The sequence below is a fragment of the Papio anubis genome, chromosome 3, assembly GCF_008728515.1.
Source record: "Papio anubis isolate 15944 chromosome 3, Panubis1.0, whole genome shotgun sequence".
In the NCBI taxonomy this organism is placed as follows: Eukaryota; Metazoa; Chordata; class Mammalia; order Primates; family Cercopithecidae; genus Papio; species Papio anubis.
In genome coordinates this window covers 46,610,657-46,626,273 of record NC_044978.1, presented here as the reverse complement: position 1 = coordinate 46,626,273, position 15,617 = coordinate 46,610,657, and the positions used below count along the sequence as shown (strand labels likewise).

Below are 15,617 nucleotides of genomic sequence, written 5' to 3'. Positions count from 1 at the left end.
GTAAATGAAAAATCTTACAACTACTGGCTCTTCTTCTTTCTGTGCAGTTATATATGTGTCGTGTGTATAATGTTTCTATAAAAGAGCTCTAATTAATTGGCTTAAAGAAAAATAAGCACTTAGATAAAATATTTTGAAAGAAAAATAAAAACTATAATGCCTTTTAGTTCATGTGACTTTAGTAATCTTTGGGAAATAAGTTTTAAAGATTGTTAGCAAAAGTAAGCCATTTGGTCTAAATTATGCAGATTAGATATTAGGTTTGTTGAATGCCCTAAGATCATAAACTGCATCTTTGACTTTTGAAAATTGTTCAATTTACTTACTTTGGAGCCTTGGATTCTAGACAAGGCATGAGGACATGTGAAGAGCCACATCCCTAACTATGCTGGAAAGAGTCAGGCCTTATCTGCACCTAGTACATAATTAAAATAATTTGAGATTTTTCACCAAGATTAAAAATTGCTAAGAGTTACCATGATAACATGTAATTGAGACTACTGAAAACATAGTTTTATATGCAAGATGTCTGAGGAGAGTGAAATGTGTTTTTGGTAAAAGATTATAAAAAGGCATGGAGATGTAAATTTTTGCCTAGTTTAGAGGATGAAAGGATTGTTTTAAATTAGATAAGATAAAGCTAAAAGTTTGAACAAGTTGTGAAAGGTTTGTAAAAATCTTGTAAAAAGAAACCCTGTGTGGACACTGGGTAAAGTTAAAGGGTTATTAAGTTTTTCTGTAAATTGAACATTGGAATAAAAGCAAAACAGACCTTTTTTAGAGCACTGATCTGCTCCTTCACAAGAATTATAAAGAATTATAAAATGTTTATGAGAATCTCACCATATGGTCAAACTAAGATTGATACATTTTATCTATAAGCTTTTATTAAAAATTGGGGATGCCATTAATAGTAGACTAATGCAAGGGTGAAATTTGGCTTTTTCTCTTGAACAAGATTTTCATGTAGTATTAGAAGATAATAAAAATTTTGTTTGCTTCCTTTTGAATAAACTATCAGAAAAAGAAGGGAAAGTCAAGAATTTGGAAAGCTAAGTCTTCCCTCTATCAGTGAGTAAAGGTTTTTGCCATTTTAAAAATGTTTGAGTCATCATTTTGGCTAAATGAATGACTTATGGTAACCTGGAATTCTATTTCATAGTAGCAAGTGTTTTAAACCTTTAACATATTTGATAGGCTTCCCAAAATCACATTTCAGCTTCAAAATTATCTTTTCTGACTTATAACTTTGAGATGCTGAAACATTCAAAAGAGAGGTAAGCAGGATTATTTGACATGGTCAGATATATGGGAAGCACTGTCAAAACTAATGTTTAATGTTCTCTGGGTTATATTTTAGTGTATGTCATCAATATCTTCCAAAATTGATTGGGATTTCTAAAATTCTAACATGTCTGAGTATATGCTATCATAATTATTGTTATTAAATTATTGTAGACCACAGAAATAACCGAATTGCCTTGTCAATTGTGTCTTTATGACTATTTAGAGTCATTTCTACAATTAATTGCATAATGCTGATGCAGTTTCTGAAAACTTCACAAGCGTGCAAAATCCTAGAATATGGTGTCTTTTAGGAGGTTCATGAAAGAATGGAAAGGACCTTGAAAATACAGAATACAAGTTTCTAGTAACTTTAAATTCTTATCATTTGGACTGGTAAGAACTCCTGAAACTTTAATGCAAAGACTGACTGGTTTATAAAACTGCTAACCCAAGTAGAACAAAAATTATTTGAATACCAAGAAAATACTTTGCCAGATTTTCATACTAAATCAGCCAATACTAAAATTGTTTTGATATACAATTTGAATAAACTCCATTGTCTAAGCCAAATTACCTATAATAACCCATCAGTTACCAGTGCTAGGCACCTAAATTGGAAAAACAACTGTTATTCAAGAGGACAAAGTCCAGTGTTAAATATGGACTCAGCTGGGCATGGTGGCTCATGCCTCTAATCCCAGCACTCTGGGAAGCCGAGGCAGATTACCTGAGGTCAGGAGTTCATGACCAGCCTGGCCAACATGGCGAAACCCCATCTCTACTAAAAAAAATACAAAAAATTAGCTGGGTGTGGTGGCTGGCCCATGTAATCCCAGCTACTTGGGAGGCTGAGGCAGGAGAATTGCTTGAACCCAGGAATCGGAGGTTGCAGTGAGTTGAGATGGTGCCACTGCACTCCAGCCTGGGCCACAGAACCAGACTCCGTCTCAAAACAAACAAACAAAAAAAACAAAAAGAAAAAACACATACTCCTGGAGAACCAGGATGGCCAACTTATCCTTTGAGTCCTTAAAGCTATTGTTATTAAAAGTTCTGCATTCCGGCTGGGCGCGGTGGCTCACGCCTGTAATCCCAGCACTTTGAGAGGCCAAGGTGGGCGAATCACGAGGTCAGGAGATCAAGACCATCCTGGCTAACACGGTGAAACCCTGTCTCTACTAAAAATACAAAAAAATTAGCCGGGCATGGTGGCGGGAGCCTGTAGTCCCAGCTACTCGGGGGCTGAGGCAGGAGAATGGCGTGAACCCAGGAGGCAGAGCTTGCAGTGAGCCGAAATCGCGCCACTGCACTCCAGCCTGGGTGACAAAGCGAGACTCCGTCTCAAAAAAAAAAAAAAAAAAGATCTGTATTGCATTCCATGACTCATCACAGAAAAAATAATCCAAATTGAATATATTGGTGTAGTGACTTACAAATTCCTACAACAGTTTATAACCAATGTTTGGTTTGTCAACCCATATTCCTGAGAAAACAATCAAAGCTTCAGGTACATTTGGTTGCCTGTTGGGCCATTTAAACATTTTATAAAGGGATTTTATTCAATTGTCATTTTCAATGCATGTTTTCTGATTGTATAAAAGCTTTCCCATGGTAGAGGGCTGATGTTATAAAAGTAAATTATTATGCTACAGTATATTTTCAGCACGAAAAGAAAGCTTTTTATGGTTCACCGAGGACAGTCAACCCCTTCACAATCTAGAACCCAAAGACCGAATCTTCTGAGAATATCAGAGAAAGACTGCCTTTGACATCCACACTACAGCAAAACTGCAGGACTGTGAACCTTGGATTCATAATCTCACAACTGAGAACGGTCCCTCCACACTGTTGGCACTGTATACCCAATGGAACCCCTTTAGGTAAAGCTAACCAGGAAAGTTTCTTCCCAGAAAAAAATGGCATCCTTGATGTGAACAGTTTTTCCCAAGATCATGGATAAAGACTTCTACTATCATAAGACTCTTTGAATATTCTTTCCTTGTTTATGCCTCTATGAACAACAGAAATGAAAAGGGGGTTTGTTATGTGCACTTATGGGCTATACTTTTATTTGTGAAAGATTTTGCAGCCAGCCTTATAAATGGATAACCTTATACTTTGATAAAGATGACAGCCCAATATAGATGAGAAACTTTAATGGTACATATGTTGCCTCATAATCAGTCAGAAACAGAACATTGGTTCACTCCTCCTAACCCACATCATGAGTTAAAAAGAACATTGCCAGGAGGCTTTCACTCTTCTAGAAGGGCATCATTTGTTAGGTCTATTTTCCACGGTTGGAGTAAAAGAGGCAATGATTAGAAATGTATCCCTAACAACAGGCTCTATAGCAGATTCTAGTGTAAAGGCTATAGTTACACAACAGACTTTAAAGTCTCCTGTCAAAGTTATGCTAAATAATAGAGTTGGCTAAACAAAAAAGTATCTGTGCAGCTGCTGACAATTATGACCTACGGAGAAAACAATGGGTATTATAGCAATTCAGTTGTAGGAGATTAACAAAAAGGCCACTAAGTTAAGCGAGTAGACTCTTTATCTACATCATTCTTTATTTGGTTTTAGGTGGTTTGTTTTTTGGGGACCCTGGGTAAGGAGCATACTCCAAACTCTTAGTATTACCTTGAAGTTTTGCTGTAGTATGGATGTCAAAGGCAGTCTCTCTCTGATATTCTCAGATTATTATTCTCGATAGTTGTAAAAATAATCTCCCTGTATTCTCTCAAATATTTCAAATGTTTATATGCACCCATCTCTAAAATGTCAAATGGTCTCTTTCCAACTGGAATGACAAGAGCTGAAAGAAATGTATGACCATGAAGACATTTAACTTATGAATGACATGCCAAGGCTGAAAACCCCAAATGATGGTAACTGAGAGTGGTGCGAAGGCCATGAGTTTTGGTCACACTCTCACCTAAGTGAAAACCTGACCAAAAAGGGGGAATTAAAAAAAAAATTATGGGAGGCCATTGTTTTGGACTGAACTCATGCACTAGGACCCAACAGACCAAACCAAACCAAAATAGAGTCACTTATGCTAAATATAACATAATCAAACTAAGATTTTAAGGAGACACATAGAACCTAGAACAGACCAGGTTTGGTTTTTCTCCTGTAAACAGGATGCTTCGGCACAAGGAGTTACCCTCTATTCAAGTCCTTGCTCCTACCTTTGCAAAACTCACTGGTCTACTGTTTATGAGTGGGTTTACGATGGTAATCGTGACATTAATGACAAAAGTTTTGATCAATCTCTCAAAACTGAGAAAATGACCAAAAAGGAGGAATTGTTAAAGCAAACTAAATATGGCCTGAGAAGAACTCTGTCCTTCTATATTTGAGTCCTTGTGGATGAACTGCAACCTAACTTAATCGTCAAGATTGAAAACTTAGGAGTATGTGTCTGCAACAATAGCTGAGTCTTGGCCAATCCCAGCAGCCATACTTCAACCAATCATACACTGCTGAGTGTTCAAACTGTGTTCAAATAAAGCAAATGCCAATCTGCAACCAATCCAGTTGTTCCTGTACCTCACTTCCGATTTCCGTACACCACCTCCCTTTTCTTGTCTATAAACTTTTTTCCACCATATGGCTGTGCTGGAATCTCTGAATCTGCTGTGATTCTGGGGGCTGCCTGATTCTGAATCTTTCATTGTTCAATTAAACTCCTTTAAATTTGATTTGGCTGAAATTTTTCTTTTAACAATACCCAGAAGTGGGATTTCTGGATCATATGGCAGTAGATCATATGGTTTATGAGAAACCTCCTTAGTGTTTTTTTCTGTAATGATTGTACCAATTTACATTCCTACCAACAGTATTCAAAGGATCACTTTTCTTTATACCCTTGCTGACACTTGTTCATTTTTGTCTTTTTGACAATAGCCATTCTAACAAGTGTGAGGTGATATCTCATTATGGTTTAAATTTGCATTTCCCTGATGATTTGTGATGATTAGCATTTTTTTAATATACGTGTTGGCCATTTGTGTATTTTCTTTTGAGGAATGTTTATGTAGGTCCTTTGCCTATGCCAATTTTCTAATTGAGTTATTTTCTCATTATTGAGTTGAGTTACATACATATTTTGGATATTATCCCCTTATCAGATATATAATTTGCAAATGCTTCCAATTCATTGGTTGTCTCTTCACGATATTAATTGCTTCCTTTTATGTGTAGAAGCCTTTCCGTTTGATGCAATCGCATTTGTTTATTTTTATTTTTGTTGCCTATGTTTTTGGGGTCATAGTCAAAATATCTTTGCCCGGACCAATGTCACAGAACTTTTCCCCTACATTTTCTTCTAGTTCCTTTCAGTTTCATGCAAAGTTTGTTTTTTAAGAAATTCATAATTAAACTTACTTTCATTTCTACCATCAAAAAGTCAGTCTTTCTCCACGCAAACATCAGTATTTCCTTGTGGAAAGTGTCAATGCTTATTCTTTCCTCTGTTGTGAGAGTCCCAAACAGAAAGCAAACATAAATTTTTGAAGAGATGATATAGAACAACTACTGTGTGAGTGCACATAATAGTAAAAAAGAGAGGACAGGAATATGACAGAAAGGGAGAAACCATGTGAAGTGCGTCAGCAGAGTGCAGCGTACTTTGATACGTAAATTCCAGAGAAAAGGAAACAAAAGAGGCAGAGATGAAAATGCAAATGTATGGATAGTAGCATAAATGCTAAAAGAAATCACTTAAATATGTAATACTTCTACTTCTGCTTAAAATATTAAAAGTTGCTAGAGACTGTTACCCGCATTCTAACACTGAGAAGTCAGGCACACTATAAAAATAATAGTTTTTGTTAAACTCATCAGGAAACTGAGTTTAATAAACCAAAATAAAAAATCCGAAAGTTGGCAGACTTTTCCCAGACGTTTCTTCAAAAAATTAAAAATAGAACTACCATAGGATACAAAAATCTCACTTTTGGGTATTTATCCAAAATAACAGAGCAGGATTGCGAAGAGATATTAGCACTGCAACATTCCTTGCAGCACTATTCATAATGGCCAAGATGTGGAGACAACCTAAACATTCATCAGTATATGAGTGGATAAAGAAAATGTGGCATATAAAATGGAATATTATTTAGCCTTAAACAATAGGAAATCCCATAATATGTGCCTAGATGAAACTTGAAGACATTATGCTGAATGAAATGAGCTAGTCACAGAACGATGTATTATTCCAATTAGGAGGAAGTATCTAAAATTTTCAAACTCATAGAATCAGAGAGTAAACTTGTGATTGCCGGAAGCTGGGGAGAGGGAAAAATGAGGAGTTGCTAATTAATTAGTATAAAGTCCTAATTATGAAAGATGAATAAGTTCTGGAGAGCTGCTGTACAACATTATCCCTATAGTTAAAAATACTGTACTGTATATTTAAGAGTTTTTAAGAGGTTAAATCTCATGTTAAGTGCTCTTACTACAGTTTTTTTAAAAAAGAGGGATTAACCACGAATGAAAAAAAAATGATAAACTGGACTTAAACAGAATTAAAAATTTTTGTCAACAAAATGTATTATTAAGGAAATTATTAGTCTAAGCCAAAGACTAATAAACCCTTTAACACTTATATACAACAAAAGCACTTGTATCCACAATGTATGAAGAACTCAACAAGAAATAGAACACTTTTTTAAATAAATAGTCAAAAGACTTGGATACTTCATTTTTTCAAAAAAAAGACAGATGAATGGCCAGTAAGCCCAGGAAAATGTGCTCAACATAATTAGTCATCAGGCAAATGCCAATTAAAACCACAATGAGATACCACTTCATACCCACTAAAATAGCTAAACGGAAAAGATTGGCAATATCACGCATTGGAGGAGGAACTGGAACTCAAATTACTAGGAGTAGGAGTAAAAAGTCATGTAATCAATATGGAAAATAATTTGACAGTTTCTAGGAAATTTAAACATGAATCTGTACAATCTAGAAATTATACACCTCAGTATTTACTAAGAATAAAAGCACATTTTCATACAAATATTTGCCAACACATGTTCATAGATGTTTTATTCATCATTGTCAAAAACTGGAAGCAACCTAAATGTCCATCAATAAGAAGGTAAATGAACAAATTATATGACAACCGACTGCAATAAAAAGGAATGGGCTAATGATTCATGCAGGAAATGAATTAATCTAAAAACATGTTGAAGAAAAGATACTAGATGTAACAGTGCAAAACTATATGATTTCATTCATATAAATTTCAGCAGCAAACAAAACAGGTCTATAGGAAAGTGTTTGCCTCGGGTTGTATGGGGTGGTAATTGGCTGGAGAAAGGCAGAAGGGAACTTTCCGGAAAAATGGAAATGGTCTATATCTTGCCTTATGAAAGTGACATGGGCATATGCAATTGTCAAACTCATGGAACAGAACAGTTAAGATTTGTCCAGTTTGTAACATATAAATTATATCTCAATTTAAAAATTATGTCCTTTGTAAATAAATCCCACTTATCAACAAGGAAAGTGAACTTAATTATAAAGGGTAGAAACATTTTAGAAGCCTCAGCTCCCTCTACATGGAATCTGTAACCCCTCTTTGCAAACTATGTCACAATGAAGACAGGAGCATTTCAAAAGGCAGAGGCTGAGTGAATGAGCAGGTTGAAGGAACCACGTAGTACACATTTTAAAAAAGGAAAAAGTAAGGCCTATGGAACAAAAGCAAAAGTTTGAGACATAAACTCAGGTATTTCACAACAGGTAATAACAGCTATTTTTTTCCAGGAATTATTGACCACTTCATTATAAAATTTATTTAGACAGTTTCAATTAGTGATATATGCTTAAGTGCCTAAAAATTTTATATATACGTTTTTCTCCTCTAGCTGAATACTGGCCTTGCTTTCATAATTGATCAACTTTTAAGCTTCAAAAGAAATGTGCAGCCGGGCGCAGTGGCTCACGCCTGTAACCCCAGCACTTTGGGAGGCCGAGGCGGACGGATCACGAGGTCAGGAGATGAGACCATCCTGGCCAACATGGTGAAACCCTGTCTCTACTAAAATACAAGAAATTAGCCGGGTGTGGTGGCGGGCACCTGTAGTTCCAGTTACTTGGGAGGCTGAGGCAGGGGAATCACTTGAACCTGGGAGGGGGAGGTTGCAGTGAGCCAAGACTGAGTCACTGCACTCCAGCCTGGTGACAGAGCAGAGCAAGACTCCGTCTCAAAAAAAAAAAAAAAAAAAAAAGGGCTTTGAAACTATCAGTTGAAATAAAAGTGCCATACTACTGTGGAGAAATAAAAGTGAGAGAAATCCTATGGATAGTATATGTACCATAACATAGCCTAGAAAAAATATAAAGGATCTCAGACTCGGCCTCCTTAGATTCTTAGAATACCAATTTTTTCATCTTTAAAATGGGCATAAGACTTTCCTCAAAGGAGTTTTATGGAGATTAAAAAAAAAAAAAAAAAAGACATAACAGGCTGGGCGCAGTGGCTCACGCCTGTAATCCCAGCACTTTGGGAGGCCGAGGAGGGCGGATCACGAGGTCAGGAAATCCAGACTATCCTGGCTAACATGGTGAAACCCCATCTCTACTAAAAATACAAAAAAGAAACTAGCTAGGCGTGGTGGCGGACGCCTGTTGTCCCAGCTACTCCCAAGGCTGAGGCAGAAGAATGGTGTGAACCTGGGAGGCGGAGCTTGCAGTCAGCGGAGATCGCCCCACTGCACTCCAGCCTAGGCAACAGAGCAAGACTCCATCGCAAAAAAAAAAATATATATATATATATATACACACACACACACACACACACACACACACACATACATATATAAAATATTAAACATAGTGCTTGGCATATACTTAGAATACTAACAACCTCAATTTGTTTTTCCTTACCTACTATACCATATCTTCTGGATGAAGAAGAAAGCCAACTATCAAAATTTGTATCTCAATAGGTATAGCTAGACTTAAGCTTCTTAAGAAGCCAATTTAGAAAATCAAGTGAAGTAAAAATAAATTAAATGCAAAATATTATCTTACATAGAAAAATATAAAAAATGAACTGGACACTACTGTCTAGGGAACTGCTCTAGAACTAAACTACCCTGGGCATATAACACAACACACATTATATAATATGCATATCCAATCTTGATATCTTTTTCTGAAAGTTTCAAATACAGGGTTGCTAATAACTGGTAGTAAAAAATGTCTTAGGACTACATCCCTCCCTGAGAAACGTTCAGTGTCTACTGGATACCAGATTCTATCCTTTAAGCAAAGAATTTAACAAGTTGATGGTACAGCAAGCATTTATTATTCTCAGATCAAAAAGAGGGGAGTCAATGTATACTTCTGCAAAATAGAGTAGAAATTCAAATTTCTACCATGGGCAAAAATAATTTTGTGACCTAATTATATGTTTGCAGATTTGATGGCTGTCCTCAGAGGGTGTTGGAAGAGCTTTACTCATCAGTATCTTCCAAAGCACTATGTTGCCTGGGAGGAATGGGAAAAAGAGACAACGTTTTATGGTGATGTTCTTTTCATTTCTAAATTTCCTCTTGCTTTTTTCTTGAGACGGAGTCTCACTCTGTCACAAGGCTGGAATGCAGTGGTGCGATCTTGGTTCACTGCAACCTTTGCCTCCCGAGTTCAAGATATTCTCCTGCCTCAGCCTCCTGATTAGCTGGGATTACAGGCATGTGCCACCACGCCCAGCTAATTTTTGTATTTTTAGTAGAGACGGGGTTTCACCATATTGACCAGGATGGTCTCAATCTCTTGACCTCGTGATCCACCCACCTCAGCCTCCCAAAGTGCTGGATTACAGAGCCACTGTGCCTGGCCAATTTCCTCTTGCTTTTAAGTTTCTGCTCTAACATATGAAAGACTCAGAACCCCACAGCTTAACTCTATAGGGCTAAACATTGTAAATGATGTCCTGAAAATACTTTTGTCTATGTTTCAGTTTCCAGCAGTTTTAAAATAAAGCCTAAAATTGGTATACATCCAGAAGATATCAACTTTACTATACAAACTAGGGTTCTCATAGCCTAGCCAAGAGGGCTTCAATTTCAGGCTTTAAAATTGCCATCAGACAGTGGAACGTTATGGCAGTTCATCCTGAGAAAATAATTTCCTTATAGTGAGAAAAATAATCAAAAGATCACACTAATCCTAATACACAAAGATCCTTCACTCCCTATGCCCCACCCCTCCCCCACCTGCTAAGCATTCTCTGTCTGCCAAAGAGGGAGACTTAATGGCAGTGAATGGGAAGGATGAAGGATGCAGTGGAAGGAAACAATAGTTATTCTGAATCAACACTTAGACTCTTCTCATTTGTTATGATGATTAATTGCATTTCTGCTGAAGTTACTAAGATAATCAATCCTAGATCCAGCATTTTAGAGGAGCACAGGAACAACTAGTTAGTGAGGTAATATCTGCATCAAGAGCACAGAGAAAAGGCCATCATTTCTCTTTAAAAACATCTAGTACGAATATATATGCAAATGATATGAAATGGCAAAGTAACATGTTTATTTCACTGGTTATCTCCAAGTAATAAGCTCAACAGAAAAACACAAGCAATTTAGTCATGACTCAACTAATTAGTATTTAACCAATATAGAAGATCTGATCATCCTGAATCACTCTAGTATGATCAATGGCTTGCTAGGATCAAATATTTAAACTACCTTAAAACACATGCACACAATTTATTAACCTTCCAAAACATACAAATATTCACAATCTCATTTCTTATGCCTTAAGAACATTATGATCTTAAAATATTTAGGTTGTTAAGTGCTTATAATTATAAGCTGTAACTGTAAGCCACTTGCTGCCTTCCTCTATCACTCACTTTAAAGAAAAACTTCAGAAATGGAAGAAAGGGGCAAGGATAAAGACCACATATCCATGGGAACTATTAGCATATTAATCTACTGTGTTTCTATTTACACTTCTATCACCAGAGCTAATTGTTAGCTACGTTAAGGAAGAGGTTATGCCTTAATTAACAGTGCTGGGTAAATGCAATCTGGTTGTATTTCTTAAGTATGTTCAAATTTCTCAAGTCTTATTTCACAGTAGGGGTTTCAGTTCATTCCATACTTTTATGCTATAACACCTCTGATCATGGAAGAAAGTCTTTAAAAGACCCCAAATAATTAGTTTCCAGAACTAAAGTCAACAAAACATAATTAATGACTAAATTAGTTGTTTATCTCCACAGCATTAACATTCATGCACATTTTAAATGAAAGAGATTGAAGGGGATAGAAACACATTTGGCATGTAAAATTTCTAACTCTGATACTTCTAAATACCTCACAAACCCAAGAGTTTAGGGGCAACATTTTCACTTCTGTAGCACAGTGTTCCTATAACTCAGCCCCTTCCATACCCCATCCTATCTATGTGGGGAGAACTAAATTTAATTAGGTGCTTTGCAGAACATAAAATCCCATAGTTTCTCTTTTGCTTTTCCTTTAGTCCTGATCATTTCTCTGCACAGTTGCATCACCCACTCCCACCTTCCACATGAACCATACCTCCCTCCTCCCCAACTTTATGATTCCTTCACCTTTTCCTCCATTTCTCTCTCTTCTCTGGCAGAAGATTGAAAACAAAAACAACAACAAAACAGCGGGTGAGAGCTCGGGGCATAATTTATCAAAGCTGGTCTAAATGTCCCAGCCGCAGTCTACTCCTTTTTCATGTTACCTCAAAAACCAAAGAGGTTGGAGAAGACAAAACTCCCAGACAAATATTTTTCAGTTGCCAGTTTTAACCCAAATTTTTACCTTTTTTGTTCAAAGAAGTAATAAACAGCAAAGGTAGGGCCACTTGAGAAAAAATAAAATTAGTAAATATAGAAAACTATTTTGGTTAATATTCCCTTAATTGATTTTTCCTATTTACAAGAAAGCATGAGCAGCTGCCAAAACAGTAACAGCAATAATAGCAGCACCTTACTCTTATTAATTACTCTGTAACAGTAACGCTTTACATATATGAATTTAATCCTTACAACAATCCCATTGGGTAAATATCTTAAAAGATGAAACACGGGAACCAAGAATTTCCTCTCCCAAAGTCAGTAGATGGAATGGAATCAGACAATATGGCTCAGAATCTGCCTTCTTAAGAATTGTACCAGATAGCCACAGCTGTTTCGGTTCCACGTACATATGCTGTGCATTTACTTGAGTCTTTATTCTGCAATTTTAAAGAAATAAATTTTCTGGGGTTGACATGCATAAAAATCCCTTCAATATAAAATATTTTTTTCCATTAAATTTTCCCACTATTAGACTAAGTTTTGTGGTAAAGAATGGAAAGAAGAGAAAGTCATGAGCAAAACAGAAATGCCGAAGTGAGGGCAGAGTTCAAAGTGACATTTTCCCTATACAAGGCACTGTGGGATTCCCCAGGTCCAGCAGCATCCCTTAGCTTCAACCAGAACTCTCCTGGAACCCACTAGCCCACCTGCCACTAAAGAGGACGAGTTGATGGGTACAGCACACCAACAAGGCACAAGTATACATATGTAACAAACCTGCACGTTATGCACATGTACCCTACAACTTACAGTATAATAATAATAAATAAATTAAAAAAAAAAAGAAGAGTTTACTGCCTCGTGCTATAATATTGACCGTCAAGTCTCTCACAGCTCCCTGCCTTGAAGACACATACAAGTTCATGCTAATGGAAGAAATTTAAAGCAGAGAACTGCCTTCCCCTTTTCAGTATCTCCCAAATAGCATTTTCTCCTGTCCAAGAATTTTAAGAGTGTCCTCTATAGAGACTGAATACTTATCTTAACCAGGAGGGATGATTCAATTGGCGGAATATGCAGACCAGTTAGGAAGACTGAAGAATCTAAGACAGAAGACCATTGGGACTTTGCCTGGCCTTCATTTAAAGAGACCAGTTAAAGCTTCTTCCTAGTGTTTCCAATTACCTTCTGTTTGCTTTGGTGCCAGTAACAACATCAAGAAAAAGGTAGTCAGTTTCTCTCTATATGCTATGTAATACATTTTAAAAGTAGAGCACTTTGTCAATCCCCTATTTTAGAGTAATTACATACCAAGAAAGTTTTAAATATTCCTAATTTCCATTTGTTTCTACCCACAATATTACCACTCTGCTTAAAACAACAACAACAAAATGTAAACCAAAAGATCAAGTCAGCTCTCCTGAAAAATAAAAATCTGTTCCAAAAGCTTTTGCTCCTAATCAATTGCCAATTTGGAAACAAGCCAAACAAATTTTGGGAAAAAACAATAAACGATAAACATAAGACAATCATGAACACAGTGCAAATATCCTCTTTGAAAAATGTCAGTTACATAAAAAAGCCAATCGTGTGGAAAAGCATAACTTTTTCCCAAAGAAAGAAAGAAGTACCATTACTTACAGTGTCATGAGACTTATCCTTGACATCATAGACTGTTAGTTTTATTTTGGTCTCCTCATAGATGGGATACTCAGATGGGAATGTGACACCAGTCAAAAACAGTGGGTCTCTTGTTCCCTGTAACAGCACAAGCAGACAACTTTGATTCAATAAGGCAGCAACTGTAGTTGGCAGCACGCAAGTGACACATGAGAATGCAGAAAGTGTGCCTGTGTCTGTTCTTCGAGGAAATAGTTCTATTAGAAGAGATCTGAATTGTCAAATCCTGCTCATGGGCAACAACATGGCCCAGGGCCTTAAAGTAGTGATACAACTGCTGATAGTAAATGAACCTGCATCATTGTCAACACTGTCTTGAAAAAGTGTATTTTCATTATCTACAGAACCCTTGTTTAGGGTTAGTCAGTTCATTTAAAATACATTTAATAAATATAACTTGTAATTTATGCAAATAATCTAAGATATTGACTGACCAAATTAAAATGAAGCTATTTTCTCCAAAAGAACCATGTGGTAATCGTATGCTTCCATTCATTTCCTTTCTGTAATGATTCAATTGAAAGTCATGCTCTGATAGTGTCCATTTGTTTTTAGATGTTCAGCTATGATTTTTTTTCCCTCAGAATCACTTGAAAACTAATGAAAGAAACTCTAAATATGATAGATTTGGGGCTATAAAATTACTAGCTCAGGATGCAGTGCACAGGATATTTAAATGCCTCAGAATTCATTTTTAGAGCTGACATCAGCATAAATTTTATACATATATATTGCCTAATATCATGGAGATGTTTGCTAGAGTTCTATAAACTAATTGTCTATGGGAATTTCTGAAAGCGCAAGTAATTCATTCATTCATTCTTTTATTCAACAAATATATTTTGCTTGGCACTGCATCAGACACTTTGGAACAGTCAATGAATAAAACCAAAAATAGCAAAACATGTTCAAATATAACATTTTAAAATGTGCCAAAATAAGACATTTCTTATAGTTAAGATGGTAAATTTTATAATATGTGTATTTTATCACAATAAAATGAAAACTAAGAAAAACTCAAAAATAAATGAGTGAATAAGCAAATTTTGGCAATATTTTAAAAATAACAGAAGTTTTAACTTTTTTATATAAAATGAATAACTTACAATTTTAGTTAACATGTCTTTATATGAATAAGATTATTTTTGTTAATATAGCATTAACTGTATATTATACCAACACTGGAACCTAAAGTTTCCAAAGGGCATATCCAGGGCTGCATGCAGTATCTGGGTCATTCCCATTATAGAAATGACTCCTGTTCAGTCTGAATCATTTATTCCACCACTGCATCAAAGCAGGCGGTCAGCCCTAAGCCAGCCAGGTCTGGGGCAGGCTAGTTAGGTTCTTACAGAGAAACTGCTTATTCAAAACATATGCAGCTCACAAGTCTAAGAAAAATAAGCAAGTCTTAAGAAGTTTAGATTATACTTTCTCCGGCCCCAGATGTTTAAATAAGTATCTCTCATTCACTAAGGTTGTGAAATGTGTGATCAGAACAAAATAATCAAAAGGGAAACACTTCCTCTTCTGATTCTGATCCAACACAATAACAAGTTTCCTCTTGACACATTTTGAATGTTATATTAGTAATAATAAATGTAAATAGGAGACCTCCCATCTGACGAGTAATATTTATACCTTTTGCCTAAAAACATAGTCTGTCAAATTAATCATCTACTTTTTCTTGAAAAACATCGTAAGTTGAAAGACACAAACAGCAGAGAATATAAAGTTTCCACAGACTAAATCATATGGGGTGGGGGGAGCAAAAACACTTAACATGTTTAAAATTTCTCTAGGTATTGTACATCTTTTTCTTCTCAAAATAAATATTTCAATTTAA

At 36.0% G+C, this 15,617-nt stretch overlaps 1 protein-coding gene across 8 annotated transcripts in view; it reads right to left on the bottom strand.

Moving 5' to 3' along the window:
• INPP4B (inositol polyphosphate-4-phosphatase type II B) overlaps positions 1-15,617 on the bottom strand; it is an 814,614-nt gene that overhangs the window by 352,382 nt on the left and 446,615 nt on the right. For all 8 annotated transcript variants that reach the window (XM_017959077.3, XM_017959071.3, XM_017959072.3 and 5 more), the window contains one exon: positions 13,733-13,849. In XM_017959077.3, the coding sequence (XP_017814566.1) occupies positions 13,733-13,849 (117 nt within the window). The remainder of the gene's footprint in view (positions 1-13,732; positions 13,850-15,617) is intronic.